Genomic DNA, 19,051 nt, shown 5'->3' with positions numbered 1-19,051 from the left:
AAATTCTTGAATAATCTGTGTTACGGGATTACTTAATATATAATTTAGTGTATGATTTTTTAATAGAATGAAGCTGAATGAATAAACTCTGGTTGATATTCTGAATGATTAAACTCAGCAATAATTGTGAAAATTAACTTTAATGAGTGTTAGGTTTTAAGTATGATAGAAAGTAATACGTGACTAAAAACTTCAGAAGCCAAAATCAAAGGTTCGCTTCTGCTTGTGACCCAGCAACCATATTTAGTTAACGCCAAGCCGTCCACATCTGCAGAGTTTGTAAAACATTTATTTTTATGGAAAAAAAATTATCTTTGCATAAATAAAGCTGCTACAGCATGTAAAACAAAAGACTGTGAAACTTAAAATTTAACAATCAAAGAATCAAGAAATGGAAAAATATGACCAATTCTCGAAATTAAAATGATCTCCCTATATTAACTCCATAAGTAAAAATACACTTTACGCTGCAGATTACGCCTTCAAGGAATACATTAGAACACATGCTTTCTTCAGTGTTGCTTCCTGCACTTGACACGTTGTGATCTGTATTTTCTAGACTGTCAGGTAAGAAGAGCCTATCAATTGGTCCAGCCTCAGACTAGAACCAAAATTGATCAAGTTTTAATAACTGAAATGGTCAAAGCGCCTTGAGCACAGAATTGCCTTGTACAAACACTGCTGACTCGCAGACAGCCCAGTAACCCACCAGATGGGACATAATGTGACAGGAGTGAATCTAGGACACTTACCCTGGAGTGGAGACTAATAAACCCACGGCTCCAAGAGGAAGCAAGGAACTTTCCGGGAGAAGGCTTGTCAAGTATAAAATCTTTAATTATTCCAGATTACTACCGCATGGTCTGTGGGTTTCAGCTCCAAAATTTTACAGCTGAGAAAACAAAATCTAATTGAAAGAGAACTGTGTTGTGGTTATAAATAAACTATTATTAGAAAAAATAACTTAAACTAAGGTTATATATCTCATTCATTATTTGCTGGTGAATTTTTTCCCAAAATGTTAACCTGAAACTCTTCATCAGCATAGAAAGGACTGTATACATTTAAAATTTGTGTTACAGAAAACATTTCTTAGGGATGCAAACTCTGTATGTTAGCCAATCACGTTTTTGGAATCACCTCTAAAGATTCCGTTGAGTTTTATAATTGCAGTTAGAATGGTTCATGTGGCATCTGTAAGCACTTGCTGACAGATGAGGAGATAGGCACATATGCCATGTAATTCCAGCTGTTTTAAATTTAAATTAGCATTATTTTCTAATTTCCCATTTTGATGCTATGATGAAAAATTCAGGCTTGTAAAAGTCCAGAATCAAACACCATATTTGACTAGTCCAGGTGTTTAATTATTCATTAATCTGAATGAAGATATGAAAATATTTTCTTGTTCGCACATTTTTTCCTTCAGTTCTGACACTTCTCATCCAACACTCTCTCTAAATCCTATGATAATTCTCCCTTCTTTCTAGTTACCACTTTTCAAACACTAACAGTTGGTCAGGGGTCACTCCCAAGCTATTAACACTTTTAACATCAAGAAGGGACAAGGATAGCCTTCCTAATAGACAGAACTTTTATTTGTTTGAAATATGGCTACTTAATAAGGCTTCTGAAAGTATTTACAAAATATAAACATAACATTTTACAAGAATCCATCAGCAGAGCAAAGAATGCTGGATACAAAGATACAAATTATTTTAACTGTAGAGACAACAGATTAAGGACACAGTGCAAATTTAGAAAGTCATTCGACATTATAATTTTATAATAATTCTAAAACTTTTAGTCCAACTAATTCTAAAAGTATTCTCTTGATAAGCATAAAGTAAATTTTTTTAATTATAAGGGATTTTCTGATTTCCAAGGAAGAAAATGATACAGGAAGAAAGGCAGTTTCTTATCAGAAAAGCAGAAGTTTTCCCATAATCCCTACGTGATTTTGTCTTATATTTCATTGGCCAGAACTATCCTATGGGAACACTAGTTGCAAAAAAAGCTGAGAAATGAGGGGTTTTTTTTAACTGAGTACATGAGACCTCAAACACTATTTGGTCCCAACTATATTTAAAATTTCCAATTAACTCTTTGAATTTCACTAAGAAAATGAATTGGAACCAGCAGAACCAAGGCATGATGCACAACACGGGATCAAGTCTTTGCTAGGAGAAAAAGAGCAGTACTTCTGTGCCCTGTGATCTCTTAAAAGTGTTGCGAAGGCCACCTACAGACCAACCTTAGAAAAGTCACAGCATGAAGGACAGGAGAACACGTAAGGACAGAGAGAAGTCATCGCAGATCCTGACCCCCAGCAGACCAACCCCTAGCTCCCGGGCTGTCTTTTATTAAGTAAAATATGATGCTATGACCCAAAGATTATGGCAAGAATAGAAGATGATTAACATTCATACAAGTCTTGGGTCTTGTTTTATTTTGGTTTGATTTTGTCTTTTTGTATATATCAAAATGATCAACTTGGATTTGTTAAGTTATAAAGGTTTCATAAAGTATTACTTTTTACAGTTATTAGATTATTTATCTTTAATTAATGTTTTAAATCACAGATAAATCCAGGTACTGTTGTCCATTTCAATAAAAAGAAATTTCATATTTTGATACTTTGACATTACTGGATAGGAGATGTTTTAAATTCACTGAATTTTAAAACCACTGCAGGGGCTTTGTAATAGGGTTTTTCAATGGCCTAGATAACTAGCTATTACTTTTTGTCTAAGTTCTTGTCTATATTTATGCCCCATAAAAAATGAGTCACTATTATATATAGGAAACTTTTAAATATATGAAAGCGCTTACATCTGGGAATTTAATAGAATTGTTTTTCTCAGATTTTACTTAATACTTTAAACATGGGCACACAGAAGGCAACAGCTACTTGGTGAACAAATTAATAAATGTTATAAAGTGACAGATACCGATACAAAAGTCACTCTTGGTAGATGTAAGGTACCTATTTTGTAGTCATAATGTGCCTAGAAATCTAGTGCTTTAGCTTATTCTGCTTGGTGTTATAATCAAATTCTAAATAATTCTTCAAATCTAAAAACTTGATGACTTTTCTCTTTGTAGTTCAAAATAAATATATTTTTTTGAATTTTGCCCATAACTATAATCATCAAAATATTGAACTTTAATCAGAAAAATATATAAATATGAAAAAAACAACAACATGACTTCACATGTTGATGGTCTAGTTATGGCCAACTCAGTTTTCTCATGGAAGACATATTTGCTGGTGAGCTTTGATGAGTAAACCACGCTGGAAGTTACAAAGAATTTCTACTGATATCTGCTCACAATTATAATTGGAAGCAAGAAAGACAATGCCAAAAGTAAAGAAAAAACATATTTTGGATAAAAGCAAATAAATAAATAGGACTCCCTTCTAGAAAAGAATGTTATTGGATGGAAAATTGTTCCTTGTGATGCCCTAACGGAAAAAAGTATTCTTTCTCCAACAATCCCAAATTATTTAGCATTACGACATCGATTATAATCAAATGTTGATTCAAGTAGGAATTCCCTAATTAAATAATCTTGACTGAATCATCGGGCCCTGGGAATAAGTTATTTTGTTGAACAACTGAAGACTTATAAGGGCTATTATAAACTCCATTCATCTCTTAATTACCAATCTCATTGAATGGAAGTCAAGTTTTGATAACTACACATGACCCAGATGTATTTTAACCATGCTTCAAACCTCTACCGTAAAACATTTGCTTGATCCAAAACACCCTCTGATCTAGTCAGATCTTAGGAACTTAGCTTCTCAATTTCCTGAGTGTCTTATTTTCAAATATTCTTTTTGTCCTGATAAACTCTAGATATGCCTCCTAAAAATTTCCGATTTCAAATTGTAGCAATGGAATTAATCAGTTTGACAAAATTATTTTAAGTTTATACATATTGCTAAAGAATGACTTCCTTCTCCACCACCAAAAGAAAGAAACTAAGAAAGAAAGAACTGATCAGAGTTCAGAAGAAATTCTGGTTCTTCACTCTAAATGCACATACCAAATACATACAGTGTATACTCTGGATTTATGGGTGCAGCAAAGCTACTAAGCTTTTCAAGCCATAAACCAGCTAATATTACATTAAAATTGAAGCCACCATAAAATAAAAGCATCATTTATGCATCAAAATAGTGGGAAGATGCATTGAGATGAAGAGACATGACAACTTGTGGAATTTGATTTTCCAAAAAAATTATTTAAATTTAAATGTACTCTAAGAAAATCTTATCTCAATATAAAGGTTAATATTCTTTACAGGATGACATTTATATATTGTAGTACAAGGTAGTATAAACAATGAATAATTCCTGGCAGTGGTGAACATGGTTATTTTGTAATGAGCAAAAGCTGTTTGAAGTGTGTTTAAAAATATTTAACTGCAGAGGCCATCCACGTGGCATAGCAGCAGTTAAATCTGCACACTCCAGTTGGGCGGTCCAGGGTTTGCAGGTTCAGATTCCAGGTGCAGACTTAGCACCTCTCATCAAGCCATGCTGTGACGGCACCCCACATAAAATAGAGGAAGACTGACAACAGATGTTAGCTCAGGGCAATCTTCCTCATCAAAAAAAAAAAAATTACTGCAAAATATTATACTAGAGTAAAAAAGACGGAATAATGAGAAAGAAAAGAACATATCATTCATAAAGAAGAGTATGTAATGTGTCTGAAATTCTAGTCTGAAACTCTTCATAAAAGAGTCTTACCACATTTATCAGCAGCCAGGGGCACGGTCAAGGGGGCTACTTTGCTTTGGAGTGAAACATCAATCTCTAAATCAGGAGTCTTTCTAACCTTCAAGGGAGACCAGGCTCCTGGAATTACTGCACACTTTTCCTACTGCTCATAGGATGGGACCAGGTCATGTCAGCGGGGAAGCAGAGCACCCACAGAGAAAGAAAACGGCTCCCTTTGGATTTAATTAACTAAAATTACAGTAGACTTAGAAAACCCGAAACTGCTCTGGAAAAGACTGAACTTAAATATGGGTAGAAAACAATGTTCCAATGTACTGCCCGTGAAATTATACAGCTTCAGAGACTCAAGCACCATTAGTTCCGAACGAAACCCATAGCAAAACATATTAAAATCCATGCTTATGATATCTTGGTGACATTTTATTACAAATTGGAAGGTTTTAAGCATAGACACATTTAACCAGAATGCTTTCAATTCAGACTAACGGCAATTGACTTCTTGGCATTTGACAAAGATATCTACTAACTCATCTATAACCCATTCACTAAGCAAGGGTTTAATACCTATGTGCAACAGCCAGTGCATATGTTATAGCATACAGCTCATGTGCATATGTTATAGCATACAGCTCATGTGAATAATGTAGATTTAATTTTAGCACATAAATGTCTTAGTTTATAAGTTAACATTTGGATTTTTGAACAGAAAGTCAAATTTAAATGAGCCTAAGTCAGTGCTGAGAGGAGGACACGAATGCCCAGCCCTGAGAGGGATAAAGCTAATACCCAAGGCAAATCAGGCGATGTGCTCTCCTCCCTCCTGCCACCCTGCAGATGCTTCACAGAGGTGTCATAAAGTTAACACTGAACTCAAGGGCACCTTTAACTTAAAACACTGGCCTACGAAGGCAAAATCTGAATCTCGGGTGTTCTCTGCTAGAGGAAGCTGGAGGGTCCTTGGCGTGACTTGAGGAGTCACACTAAGACTGTCCCCAGTTTAAGACTGAAGAAGAACCTGCACTGTCAAGGAAGGACCACACAAAAAGGGCCACCGATTTTAAATATTTCCATCTTTAATTCACTAACTTACCCGGCATAGTATGCCATCTTACAGTAATATAACTATGCTACGCTCACGTGGCCATGACACATGAGGTACATTTTTCTAAAGCAAAACAGCATTGGTCTCCAACAGAGCAGGCCTCACTGCTGCCAGTGTTTAGGAGGAAAAAATATCATTTGCACTAAAATTTATGACATCATTATTTGCTTACTCTGTGTATCTAAAACAGCTTCAAATTACCCAATTTTAAGTGTAATGGTCATGACTCATGAATTGATAAACTTCTAATTTGTCATGGATGGACACCAAAATTAAAAGAAAGACCCAGGATTCAAAAAGAACAAACAACAAACCAGTTTCATGCCAAAACTATAATTTGGCTTAGAGACAAAAGGACTCGTTTATTTTTTAGGGATGTCATCAATGTCACGACCCATAAGCAACCATGGACTCTACTTAAGTGCTCCATTTTTCAAAACATAAACTTGGAAGAGGACTTTAAAAAGGACAAAGTAACTAAATACACACAACGGACACAAACAAAAAGAAAGAATTAAAAATATTCCATGTAGGCAGTGATATTATAGTAAAGGAAACCACAGCAGCTTGAAACAGTCACACATCTGGCATTTGATATCAACTGGCTATTTCCAAGGAACTTTGAGTGAAAGGAAATAGTCCCTTTTACGCATTATCAGAATTCAATCATAGGATTCACTGCCTGTGCGGTCACTTCAGTTAAAAGAAAATGAAAACCATTTTCTGTAAGATTTCAGTCTGACTTAATTTGCCAAATTTACCCACTCTTTGTTTCAGGGGATGGACACTGGCCGGGGGTCGGGGGTGGGGGTGGGGGGGGGGGAGGAATAGACTCCATTTAAGCATACAAAGAAAAGAGAAAATATACTATTTTCTTGAGGAAAGGTTACAGGGCCATTACCATCACATGTTTTTAAGTAAGGCAATATTTTTGCCATTTCAGAGAAGGCATTAAACCTTTGAACACTAGTTGGCTGAGAAGGCAATAAGAAGTCAGCTTCCCAAACTCCCAGCCAGTTCCCAAGAGGGGGCAAGTGTGGCCTGTCTCCGAGTGGGACCTCTCACAGATGCAAGAATCTTCTCCAACAGCTATGATGTCAAAATCTGCTTTTTTTTTTTAAAATTTTTTCATCCTTCTCAAGTATTTTAGACAAAAGCAAAAGTATTATTAATTTCATGAACATTTCCTCTACATATAAAAGAATATTAAATAAGCAACATTTTAATCCTGTTTCCAACCCCGACAAAATAAGCACAGCACTTTTATTAGAAAAAGAAATTTGTATGAGAATGAAAAATTACTGTGAAGAAAATTACCTTACGTTAAAATTTAAATTTGAAAACCTGTAAGTGTTTAAATATAACAGCACTTCGATATAAAGCTTTATTTTATATAATTACATATAGTTCTAATCCTGAAAAAAATATGAAAACCACTTTAGAAGAAGATCATAGCAGTATCTGCATAAAGATTTGTATGGATAATGTACATGGCTATGTATAGATTTGTAGAGATAATGTATGATCTAATTTTTTATTCATTTACATATTGGCCAAGTACCTATTTAGTGTTCAATCCTTGTTCCAGATTCAGTTAGGAAAAGATTCTCTGTTTAGAAATATAGCATCTGATTGAAAGTCCTAAAATACTCCAACTAACATCTATATTGGAATCTGAAGGAAGGGAATCCTTTCAAGATGTGATTCAGTAAAATATAGGCTGCTAGCTCTTGAAGAGCTGGGAGCCGTGTCCACCACTTGTTTCGCATTTCCTCTTCCTGTCTGCTCACACACCTCCAGCGCCCCACCGTCACCATCAAGTGTTCAGCACCAAGAAATTCACAGTGTTTCCTGTCTGTCTGGCAAACAGAACCATCAAACAAAATCAACTACTGTGAGCAAATTAGGGCCCTCAAGTACACCAGACTTACCCTGGGAGAAGGAAAGTACTTACTCCATGATTCCTCTCAAGGACAGCACAGAGAGGACAGACTTGGCTGGTTGCAATTCTGGAAGAGCGCCCCCAAGGAGGAATACACTCATATTTGTCTAAACAAATTTATAGAAGTTTAACTCTTGCCTGTCACATTCTACCACTACATTTTCTTTATATTTTATTTGGCAAAAACATATTTTTAATCTTTTAGGTATTCTTGATGATTTCACTGCAAATTTAGAATGCATATTTATATTTCTCCTGTGCCAATTAATAACATAAAGACTTGAGATGTTCACACACTAAAGTAGCAAGATTAGCTTGTTTCTTTAACAGAGACTTAAACTTGAAAGTATTTAAGCTTTTAAAGTATTCACACGAGTTCATGTGAAATTATATGGCATTATAACAATTCCGTGTGTACCAAAGTCCTTTTCACCTACTGCCTTACGTATGGAGCATTTGGGGGAGGACCATCATGGCCTACTCCTTGACTAGGTGGTCCATGGCCAAGGTTGTCACTCTCAAGGACACACACAAACCCAGGCACACAGGAGAGATGGTGACATATTATAAGCAGGACCACAATACAGACACTGAACGATAAACACCCTGGATTTCCCCCCAACTGTCTCAAAACCAAACATCAATATTACATCTTGTCCCCATACTTTAGAAACCAGAGAAACTGTCAGCAAGGTTACAATTAAAACACATGGAATAAATCAGGTGGAAGACGCTGGAGAATCACTCTCAAGGATATCACAGTTACTTCATATGCCTAGGGCATAGTACTTACGTCTATGGCAGTTTTCTAATGATGAAGCCTACCTATCTAACCAAATTGTATGGAGTGCTAACTAAGTGCCAATCATGGTTCTAAGGAATATAGATAGCTAGCTAGATAAATTCTTCATTCCTCAAAATAAACTTATGAGGTTATTTTTAAATTTAATTATCAAATTTTATTTAGTTAGTAATAAATATTAAATAAATTTAATAAATTAAAATTTAATTATAATTTACTTAACTGCATAATTAGTAAATAATTATTAATAATTGATAATTTAATAAATAGAAAAATATCTATTTAATTACACTAAATATAACTAAATTATTAAATTTTATTTAATTATTACATTATTTTAATTATTACATTATTACATGATTTTAAACACATTAATTACTGTCTTCAGTTACTCTATAAGGAAGTACAAAGAAGTTAATTAACTTGCCCATGGTCACACAGGTAGTAAATGCCATACGCAGGATGTGAATTCACACAGCCAGGATGCAAACACTGAAAATCATTTTCCAGGGCCTGTGCACTGCCCGTCTCTCCAAACAGTTATGTCACTGAAGCAAATGACAGTTATGTGACTGAAACAAGCAGAAATACAGACAGTGAGTTCTTGCAGGTACTATCACAGGAAGTGTAAAGCAAAGTGCATGGGTTCCGCGGTCAGGAAAAGAGCTGGCTTTGCTTCCAGTCACCACTTAGAATTGCTTACATTACTCCTCCATAAAAGGAGAGGAGATGGTAATGTGGGGACCAAGTTTTAAGGCAAAACAAACTGCAAAATAAATGACTAATTGAACCCTTTATAAGTATAAAAATTGCAAACCCCATCTTTCTGATCTACTCCAAAATATTTGTCTCCTCCCAACTTGTCCAAACAAGGACAGTGTTGAAGCTGAAACTGTTGAGAAGTCTCCTTTGAAACTCTGAGATGCCGTTATTTACACAGGGCTGCACATCTGAATATTTCCCCTGTCAGGACGTCCACTTTCTAACAGGTGTCTTTTGAGGTTGAGTTTGAGTAAAATTTTCTGCCACATTTCAAAAAAGATTGATAAAAGCAACTACAAAGTAATTCTACTATATATTTATTTATTTATTTATTTTTAAATTGGCACCTGAGCTAACAACGGTTGCCAATCTTTTTTTTTTTTTTTTCTGCTTTATCTCCCCAAATCCCCCCAGTTGTATATCTTAGTTGCAGGTCCTTCTAGTTGTGGCATGTAGGACGCTGCCTCAACGTGGCCTGACCAGCGGTGCCATGTTCGTGCCCAGGATCCGAACCCTGGCGAAACCCTGGGCCACCGCAGCGCAGCACGCAAACTTAACCACTCGGCCGTGGGGCCAGCCCTATACTATTTATTTGATAGCTCATTGCTGCCCCCCTTTCTAGTCTGATTGTTGGGAGGAAGACTTGTAAGAAGATTTTAAAGAGAAGGAATTTACTAGGACACTTTATTGCTCTCTCTTTTTAATTGCCAGCTGATCCACAAATGAGTGTTTACCCTCTGGAGACTCTCCTCTCATACATTCTGATTTTTTTACATTCTCTTTCAGTGGACTGTCTAAAAACATTCAGCTAGGCAGGAAAGAATACATAAGCCATGGTTGGCAGTTTGAAGAACCATTGAGAGGTGGGTGTGTGTGTGTGCCTGTATGTGTGTATCTAAGCATGACCACTGTTTACACTGATTGCTATGTTTGGAATGCGAGCCATAAGAGCAAAGATATCTGTTATTAACATATTTTATAAATGTTTCCAGATGGGATGGTGATGGGTGCTTACGCAAGTCAAAGTGGTCATCACTCTCATCCTCAGAAATCGGGAGCATCTAGAAGAGTTCAAACACCATATGCAGTGATCAAGGGAACGAGAGAGCAGACACTGCAAGGACGCCTGCAGCTGAGAACTGCCTCTGGGAAGCTTTTGACCAGCTTCTAATCCACCTTTTTAGACACTTCTGCACAATGATGCCAGATAAAGCTCCTTAAAACCCCACTCTTAGCATATCATTGAAGACTCTTCAGTGGCTCGTGTTGCTTTCAACCCAAACTCAAACTCAGGTCCTGCTCTTTGGTTTCTTATACTTTCCACAATATTTCCCTCTGTTTCCCTTCAAGCTCTGGCCTCTTCAGTGAAAGGGGTCCACTCCAGCTCCCCAAACAGCCGACTGCACTGACATTACCGCCTTTGTACTTCGCTCTCACGCTTCAATATCTGAAATACTCCTCTCTCCCTTGTTTCTGTAGCCAGCATCTACTGGTTTTCCACCGCTGACCTAACATCCTTGCACCTTTCCCAGGCCTGTCCACGTGACCCCCAGACGCCTAGGCAACAACTTCTGGTAAATCAGGAGACTCTCTTACAAAATCTCTTACACGGTCTGCCTTTATAATGTAACTCATTTCTGGTATTTTTGTTTCTCAGAAAGGATTATCTACTTGTTATAGCTGGGAATCACTCACTCTGCATTTTTTGCATCGCTCACTGCATTGTAATTTCCTGCTTAGAACTGAAGCTGCCGCTAGTGAGAATTAATTAAAATGCCCTGAATTGAAGTAGACTTCAATGTGAGAATCTGGAGTAAAAAGTACATAAACCTGGTACTAACGGGTAAAATGGAGTTAGCAGTGTCCACACGACCTTCTTCTTGAGTCACTGGGGCAATCAGGTGACTGAGAAAGGCCTTTAGGAAAGAACAGCCCTATAATCCAATCCCTTACCATAAGCCCTTGGGACTGTATGAACTTGAGATCCCAGAGTTTTCAGGAAACCCAGTGCATACATATTTTAATATGTACCACGCCCCCTTACCAAGCAGGGTCTATGGGAGCATCTCATAAATAAATACATTACTATTTCTTCAATAAGTTTAGAAATATTCAAACTTAGAATAAAGACAATAACTTTATGTCAGATCAGATCACGGTTATAGCATCAAATAATTTATGAAAATGAGCTTTTGGATTTCAGAATTGCAAAAAAGGAATCACATCCCTTCTAACACTTGGAACCCAGGAAGTCACCATCAGTACAACGAAACAGTAAGAATCCACCAGCTAAAGGTATTTCAAGGCACCTATTTAATTGATTCTAGGATGGATGCCCTATAAAACAAATTAAATAAACACAATTTCTTCCCTAACAGTTAAACTATAAACTCTGAAAAAAAGTAAATCAACCGAGGATAGGAACCACCTGAATAATTTACATGAGTACATTTCAGAAGAAACAATTACACAGTAAATTTTAGAATTACGTCATAAATCAAATGAACTTTCCTCCCTTGTTGTTTACAGCTCTCTGCTACATCTGTTTTTATCTAATGTGAAATATCAATGATACCTTAATTCACCATTTATACAAATATGAACTTACAAATATGTGTTTTGCAACAAAATGCAGGCAGGCCTATGTGGTATTTATAAAATTCACATCTATCAGGAATTAAGGTGAAACAATGTAAGCTCGGAAGTCAGAGAAGGCATAATGCCTCGGCCAGTAAAATTTGTTCTTTCTAAATCCAATTATTCATGAAAGGGCATGTGGCATAGGTAAGACCACAATCTTTTTGGAAGTTCTATTAGCGCAACTTAGAAAAACTGCTAATGATTGTCAGGAATTCTTGTTAGGCCTCTAGTCATTCCATCATTCTCACAAGACTACTGTGGAGTAGGCCATTTAAGATCTCTTTAGTCAGAGGGGCACCAGGGGGTAAACCCCAGAAGAAAGTCCGACTTTGTTTCAGATTGTCCCATTATGGGGAATGGGGACCTCAATAAATATAAGAAGGGGGCCCTCCCTACAGAGTACTACTTCTCTCTGGCTTCTTGCACACTTCTTGCTACAACTTGCAGGAGGAAAGGAGTAGGGATTACGGGTCTTTTGCAAACGCTGAAAGCTCAAATCCATTAATACTTTATTAAATACATGCTGCAAAAGTTTTTTAAAAAGGAAAAAGCTGTATTCTTGCTCTGGTTAAGTCATTTGAGTCTTAGGTTCATTATCTTTAATGAAAGGTATTAACATCCATCTCATGGAGGTGGAGTGAAAAACAAAATTAACTCGTAGGTGCTCAGGACATTGCAGATATAACCAAATTATAAGGTAAATGCCTACTCTCAATGTAGGTGTGTATGATATCTACAGAGTGATCTGAACATGTGAAGACCCCTCTGGCTGCCGAAGACAACAGCAGTGCTAGGGCACAAGAAACCCTCACTCCTCTCACACCAGCTCCTGTGTCCTAAAACATCCCAAGGAGAGCTTGGAAACAGCCCTCCAGGTGCACCTATTCTGATAAGAAGGAGGGCAAGACCTTCCTCTCAAGAGCCCCCGAGCTGGAAAGCCAGAAAGAAACCTCCCAAATCCGACACCTTCCACCTTTCTCAGATCAACTCAGAAGGACAAGAATAGAGACCCACTGGTCTTAAAGCTATGCCATTGATAGCCGTGACTAACTGCTTCCTACAATTTTGATGATAACCATCTTGTGAATAAATGGTTGCCAATCAGCTGTTCACAATTCAGAAGAATACAAAGATGCAGAAACCAAAATGAAAGATGAATTGAGCTTTTTACGTCCAAAGCCATATATCCCCAGCATCATTCAGAGTTGTGTCAGAAATCTCTTAGAAGACAGGCGGTTGACAAAACACTGAATCATATGCTCTAAGGCAAACCGGAAACATGACAACCGTAGACTTGCCGTTAAAGAATCAGATACCCAAAAAGGGGGACAAGAATCCAATCCTTCAGTTAAGCAATCTTTTGCCATCCTCAGAAAGGGTGTTTTAGGGAGTCAAGCTCTGAGCCTTTAACACATATTAATGCAGAGTGAGACAGAGAGGAAGAGAGTCCAAAGTTTCCACGTTCACAAACATTTCACACTTCCATAACATTGAACCTCCTTTCTAACGACTGATGGTTGGCACTGCCAAACAGTATGGGAATTAGAAGTAGATCAGAGAAACGGCAATGGGTACTGCAAGAGCAGACTGCAAGTAAATGACTAAATGTTACAGCCACATTTATGGCCTATTTCATTTGAATAAAATTTACTTCTTCATTTTTTAATGCACGGTAATAGGATACACATACTGTTAACTTTCCTTTAGGGATTGTAATAACACTTGTCAAATGCTCAAATACTGTAAGTATCTTACACAGTTTAAGTCCTGTTGATCCTAGACAATTATTCCCCTTTAATGGGACATAAGATTGTAAAGCTTATTTTGTTTCTCCAAAGATTCCTAAGTCTAGTAAAATCTTAAGTGGTTTATGGAACAATGCCTTCATCATCCGTCATCCATCCATGAAAGCCAGTCTCTTCTCTACTCTGAAATGCTCTAATCCTACAAGTAGGACCAACATTTTCCTATGATTACAACATTGATGCAAGGTTAATTTCCCCCACTCGCTTATCTTTCATGTTCAACAGTCACCAGATCTATGGGTTCTTCCTCTGTAACACTCTTTCTTCTGTTCCCACTGCCCCCACTTCTGCTCTGACTATTCATTACTTCCCTGCTAGGTGATTACGGTTGCTTCTGAACTAGACGATGCCCCTAACAAAAGTCCTTCAGACCTCTAGTCAATCTCATAAATGATTTCAACATTCTTCTTACTACCTGTCTTTCAGGAGCTCAGATCATGAACCACCCTTCAGGACCCACAGCATGATGTTCAAATTCCTTAAACAGGCTCGGGCCATATACGATGTGACCGCATCCATCTCTCAAACTTATGCTTACTTAAGAGTCTTCACTGTTACCCTATATAACCCACCAGCTTCAGCCAAACAGTTCTACTTGCCTTCTCACCTTCTTACTCCATCTAAGACATGAAGGGGATTCCTATGCTTGATGTAGTCATCTGCTGGAAATTCTCATCCAAGGTACAACTCAAGTTCTGCCTTATGTCAAGGCACCTACCCAACCAGGCCACATGGATGACTCTCTTGCCCAAACTTCAGGACACACATGATGCTCTGGTACTTCTCCCCTGAGATCTCACAGTATTTTTGTGCATAAGCCTTTATTTTTTCTACTTGAGTTGGAAGTTCCTCAAAGAGACCAAAAAATGGCTTATATCTTTTAAGATGCCCCATCCCTAACAGATTACCTTGCAAACTCATCAATTAAACAATGAAGATGATAAAACCAATGAAATTAGTCACTGTTATACACCATAGGTCAGTGGGTCTAAAATTGTCACCATGCATGAGAATGACAGAATGCTAATTAAAAATATATATTCTTAGACCCAAGCCCAGAGATTTTGTTGGTCTCAGGTAAGAAAAAAAAATTAAAGACCTCTAGGGAATTCTGATGCAGTTAGCACACAGATAGTATTTGAAAAACACCACCACTGATTAATTTTAAACAGTAAGTAAATGTAAAATAAGTACAAAAGTATGCAGAATTATAAACGATGGAGAAAGAAAATTTGACATATTGCAAACTAGTTTTCATTATTAGAAGTTTTTTGTGATGGTCACCAAAAACCATATGTGCTTTTACTATGTTAATTAAAAATAGCTATTCTCATTAAAGCAATTAGTGTTAATATTAAGCTAATCTATTTCTTTTGCTTTCAAATGATAAATGTAGGGATAAAGTTATTTATGCAAAACAGCAAATAAGATGTTATATTTGTTTATTCAATAGTATTTGATCTTCTAGATTATTCACTTAATTGACACAAGACTATAAATCTCTAAGCTTTCTTTTGTTCAGTTCAATCTTTACCAAAGGCATTTGCAATGTAAGATATGCTCTCCTTGCATTTATAACTCTAAAAATATATGATTCCAGGTATTTATATGCCCAGTCCAAGCCACTTTTTGTAATAAAAGCTCCATAAGTATATATCATGATATGAAGTAATTCTCCCTTTCTTTTCATCATAGACTAACTTTTCTCTTAAAATCAAACTTCTCAACTCCAACCAACCAGAGTGAACTCTACCTAATCTCATGGTGGTAAATGATTGTAGTTAGCAATCTAGTGCTTTTTCTGGGTTTTGCAGTTTTCATTAGTTTGATGATAATTTTAAATACTTCTTTTCTTTCCCCATCACGCCTGGTTAATTTTAAGTAGATAATAGGTAATACTTAGCTTTACTTTTCCGCTGTTGACTTGCTTACACTAACATCATTGAGAGAAACACTTAACATTGTTTTAGCAAGTCAACAACCACAAATCAATAGAAAAAGGAAACTAAAAAAATGCAAATATAAGTTGAGGAACAAGGAGATCTTGCTTCTCTTTGTGATTTTACATTCAATTGTTTGTATGGCTTTAAGGGTGAGGTGAAGGACTGGATGGCTAATTTTGGTTCATAGCTTGTGATCTGTTTTGTATTTTTTGAATATTAAAAAAATACTTCTTGGGGCTGGCCCCTGGCTGAGTGGTTAAGTTCGCGCGCTCCGCTGCAGGCGACCCAGTGTTTCGTTGGTTCGAATCCTGGGCGCGGACATGGCACTGCTCATCAGACCACGCTGAGGCAGCATCCCACATGCCACAACTAGAAGGACCAACAACGAAGAATACACAACTATGTACTGGGGGGCTTTGGGGAGAAAAAGGAAAAAATAAAAAAAATCTTAAAAAAAAAATACTTCTTGAGTGTAAATTTCCAAAAATTTGCATTTAATGGGGATTACATACATTTCGAGTCTTCTATTTACCTTATGAAATCTCTCTTGGGGTTTACGGAGTTCACAAAAAGTTAACAATCATTTCCTCTCTGGGGCTTACATCTAAATGAGGTGCCTGTTTGGGCCACTAGGGAGAGACATGGAGTCTCTGGACCATGTCTCTTGGCAGTTTCATGGCAAGGACATCACAGTTTCACTGAAAGCACTGATGACACATGTCCCGTCAAGCCTTTACTCAAGCCCTGGGGAAGATTTATTGCAGAAATAATACACTGCCTTGTGGTCTCTGGAATTCAGAGACTTAAATATCTAAAAAAAGATATTTCATACCGTGAAAAAGAGTCCATACTGCAAACAGAATATCAACCCACATTCACCACACAGAAAAGATGTTCAAATATGAAAAGCAAACAGAAACGCATAAAGATTCTCACAGCAAAGGGAAAATGTGATTACATCTCCAATGAAGGCAATTTTGAAAATTAAAAATAAATTAACTTTTCTCCTCCAACTGCAGACAACGCGCGCGCACACACATGCGCATGCGCACACACAAGCGCATTCATTCAGGATTCACCCAGCCGCGAGTGACTCTCATACGAGTGGGCTGTTGGCTTATCAGGAAAAGCTTCTCCTTTTACTTCCTGCTTCACAATTTCTTGCTGTAAACCAAAGTAACTTATCATAGGCAACGGAGAGGTGTTGCCTTACTAAGTGATACTTTTAATAGTTTGACTTTACAGAAATAGAAGTGAACAGATAATCGTGACATTGAAGGCATTAAATGACAGCAAGTCTTAGTTGGTCTGTTACTACATTTTTATGGCATCTAAGGACAGGAAGACATTCTCACGACAGTAGTTATACCCATGTAAGCATCTGTGCTGAAAATTACAATTCACATAATGCACTGTTCTGCAATTTAACGTATATATACCGTATATTGCTTTTACTCATAGGTTTTTTTCCCTTAATCCCTACAATGAATTACAAAAGTCTGACGTTTTAGAATTTTTTCCCAAAATTTATATACAAAGGTAGTTTTGTTTTTAAAAATTAGTCTTCTCAATCTTAAAAGGTATTTCGAAATATAACTGGGAGGGCAATTTAATTTCTACATATTTCAGTATATGTTAATCAATAAAGTCAACTCAGAGTTGACAGTTACACACCAGTGACACTTCTCTCGCCTTCAGTTGGAATCAAGTACTGCACGCTAGTTCCAGCCAGGAGCACTGCAAGCGTCGGAACTGAGACTTCCCACAGCATGTTGAATATAAAGCTTCTACAGGAGTTCAAGAACTCTAATATTCAGCATACTATCCATCCTTTTGTCAGATCTGAACTTTTTGGGTAAATAGACACTCTTTTAGAAGAGCAAGTGAGAAGCAGGCACAAACATAACTCCTTTTTGAAAAGCAGAATGTCTCAAAAGTATCTTGGCAACATCTTTAGGCAGAGGGAAACAAAACAAAACAATCCACCTTTCTTTTCAGTACTTTACGACCAGATTTCAGAAACGCACAGTTTATGGAGTTGAAAAGTCACGCCTGATAGTGGTCTCCATGAGAGCCTGCTGCATCTCAAGTTTGACTAGCTTCTCCAAGACAATCTGAAGTCTTAAGCCCTCAAGTCCGGGTACTAAATTCCTTTACACTTTTTCTAAAATCGCGCACAGCGCCTGGTGCTCCGCATAGTAGGGACACTCCAGGAAAGTAAGCCTCGGTGGACCGGTCGTCCAAGCCCCAGAAGCTGTTTGGAGTCCCGCTAAGCTGCCAGGGGAAGAAAAGAGCACCCCGGGAGGGATGAACCCTGATTCTCCGGAGCCGCGCTCTCCGCGCGGGTTCAAGACCCCCTCGGCGCACCCGTGGGGACTGCTCTCCAGTACGTGCTGTGATCGCTATCGCCGGCCACCTCCCTGAGCCCTTCACTCCTGTAACTTGCTTTCTTACCTAGCAATAACTTTCTAATTGAAAAAGGGGAAGAAAACTTTTCTCCCAGGAAGCATACATTCTGCTCGGTAACTTTGGATCCAGCGCGCACGAGGGGAAACACGCACGCACATGGGCTCCGCGCGGGCTCTGGGTCCTCAGCCACCCGAGCCCCCGCAGTGCCCCCCACGGACCCCGGCCGGCCCGGGGCGCGCGATCGCGCACCTACCTTGGCGTCGCCCGCGTCCGGCTCCGCGTCCGAGAAGCCGAGTCCCGACTCGAAGGCGGCGGCGGCGGCGGGCGCCTCGCGCGCACCAGGCAGCAGCGCAGCGGCGAGCAGGGAACACGCCAGGGAGCAGAAGCCCAGCAAGTGCATGGTGGACGGGCCGGGGGCGGGGGGTGGGCGCCCCGGCGCCGCTGCGCTCCCTGCGCTCCCTGCGCGGCCCTCTCCCCACCGAGCCTCGCCGAGCCCCCGGGGCCGAGCCGGCGGCGGCGGGAGCGGGGCCGGGGCTCGGCGCTCCCGACTCGGCGCGGCGCTGTCCCGGCCAGTGCCAGGGAGAGGCGACGGGGTCAGGTAAAAGGCTCACAGGAAACCGGACATCCGAGCTCCCCGCATGCGGAGCCCGCGAGGGGAGACGAGGGCGGCCGGCGCCGCCGTGCGCGGTTCTGCTGATGCTTTTTGCAAAGAGGGGGGCCAAGCCGCAACACCCCGCGCCGGGCGACCCCCCCCCCGAGCCCGCGGGGCCCTCCTCCCTCCCCTTCCCCGGAGGGAAGCGAGCCGGGCGGCCCGGGCGGCGGCGGCGGCGGCGGGGCCACGGGCGGGAGGAGGGCGGCGGGCCGGACGGCGGCGAGGCCGGGGCTCCGCGGCG

The 19,051-nt window shown here is 39.1% G+C and overlaps 1 protein-coding gene across 2 annotated transcripts in view; it reads right to left on the bottom strand.

The window, feature by feature from the left end:
• The window catches only part of VEGFC (vascular endothelial growth factor C), a 115,397-nt gene extending 96,663 nt beyond the window's left edge, over positions 1–18,734 (bottom strand). The window contains exon 1 of one of the 2 annotated variants that reach the window (XM_014860656.3): positions 18,412–18,734. In XM_014860656.3, coding sequence (XP_014716142.1) covers positions 18,412–18,558 — 147 coding nt within the window. In that variant the 5' untranslated portion in view covers positions 18,559–18,734. Of the gene's footprint in view, positions 1–17,423; positions 17,638–18,411 lie in introns of those variants that run through there. The other variant, XM_070499828.1, reaches the window with a different exon arrangement.
• Between the last annotated feature and the right edge of the window lie 317 nt (positions 18,735–19,051).

Source organism: Equus asinus, chromosome 27 (assembly GCF_041296235.1).
Source record: "Equus asinus isolate D_3611 breed Donkey chromosome 27, EquAss-T2T_v2, whole genome shotgun sequence".
In the NCBI taxonomy this organism is placed as follows: domain Eukaryota; kingdom Metazoa; phylum Chordata; class Mammalia; order Perissodactyla; family Equidae; genus Equus; species Equus asinus.
The sequence above is the reverse complement of the archived record's forward strand: the minus strand, read 5'-3'. Positions and strand labels throughout refer to the sequence as shown.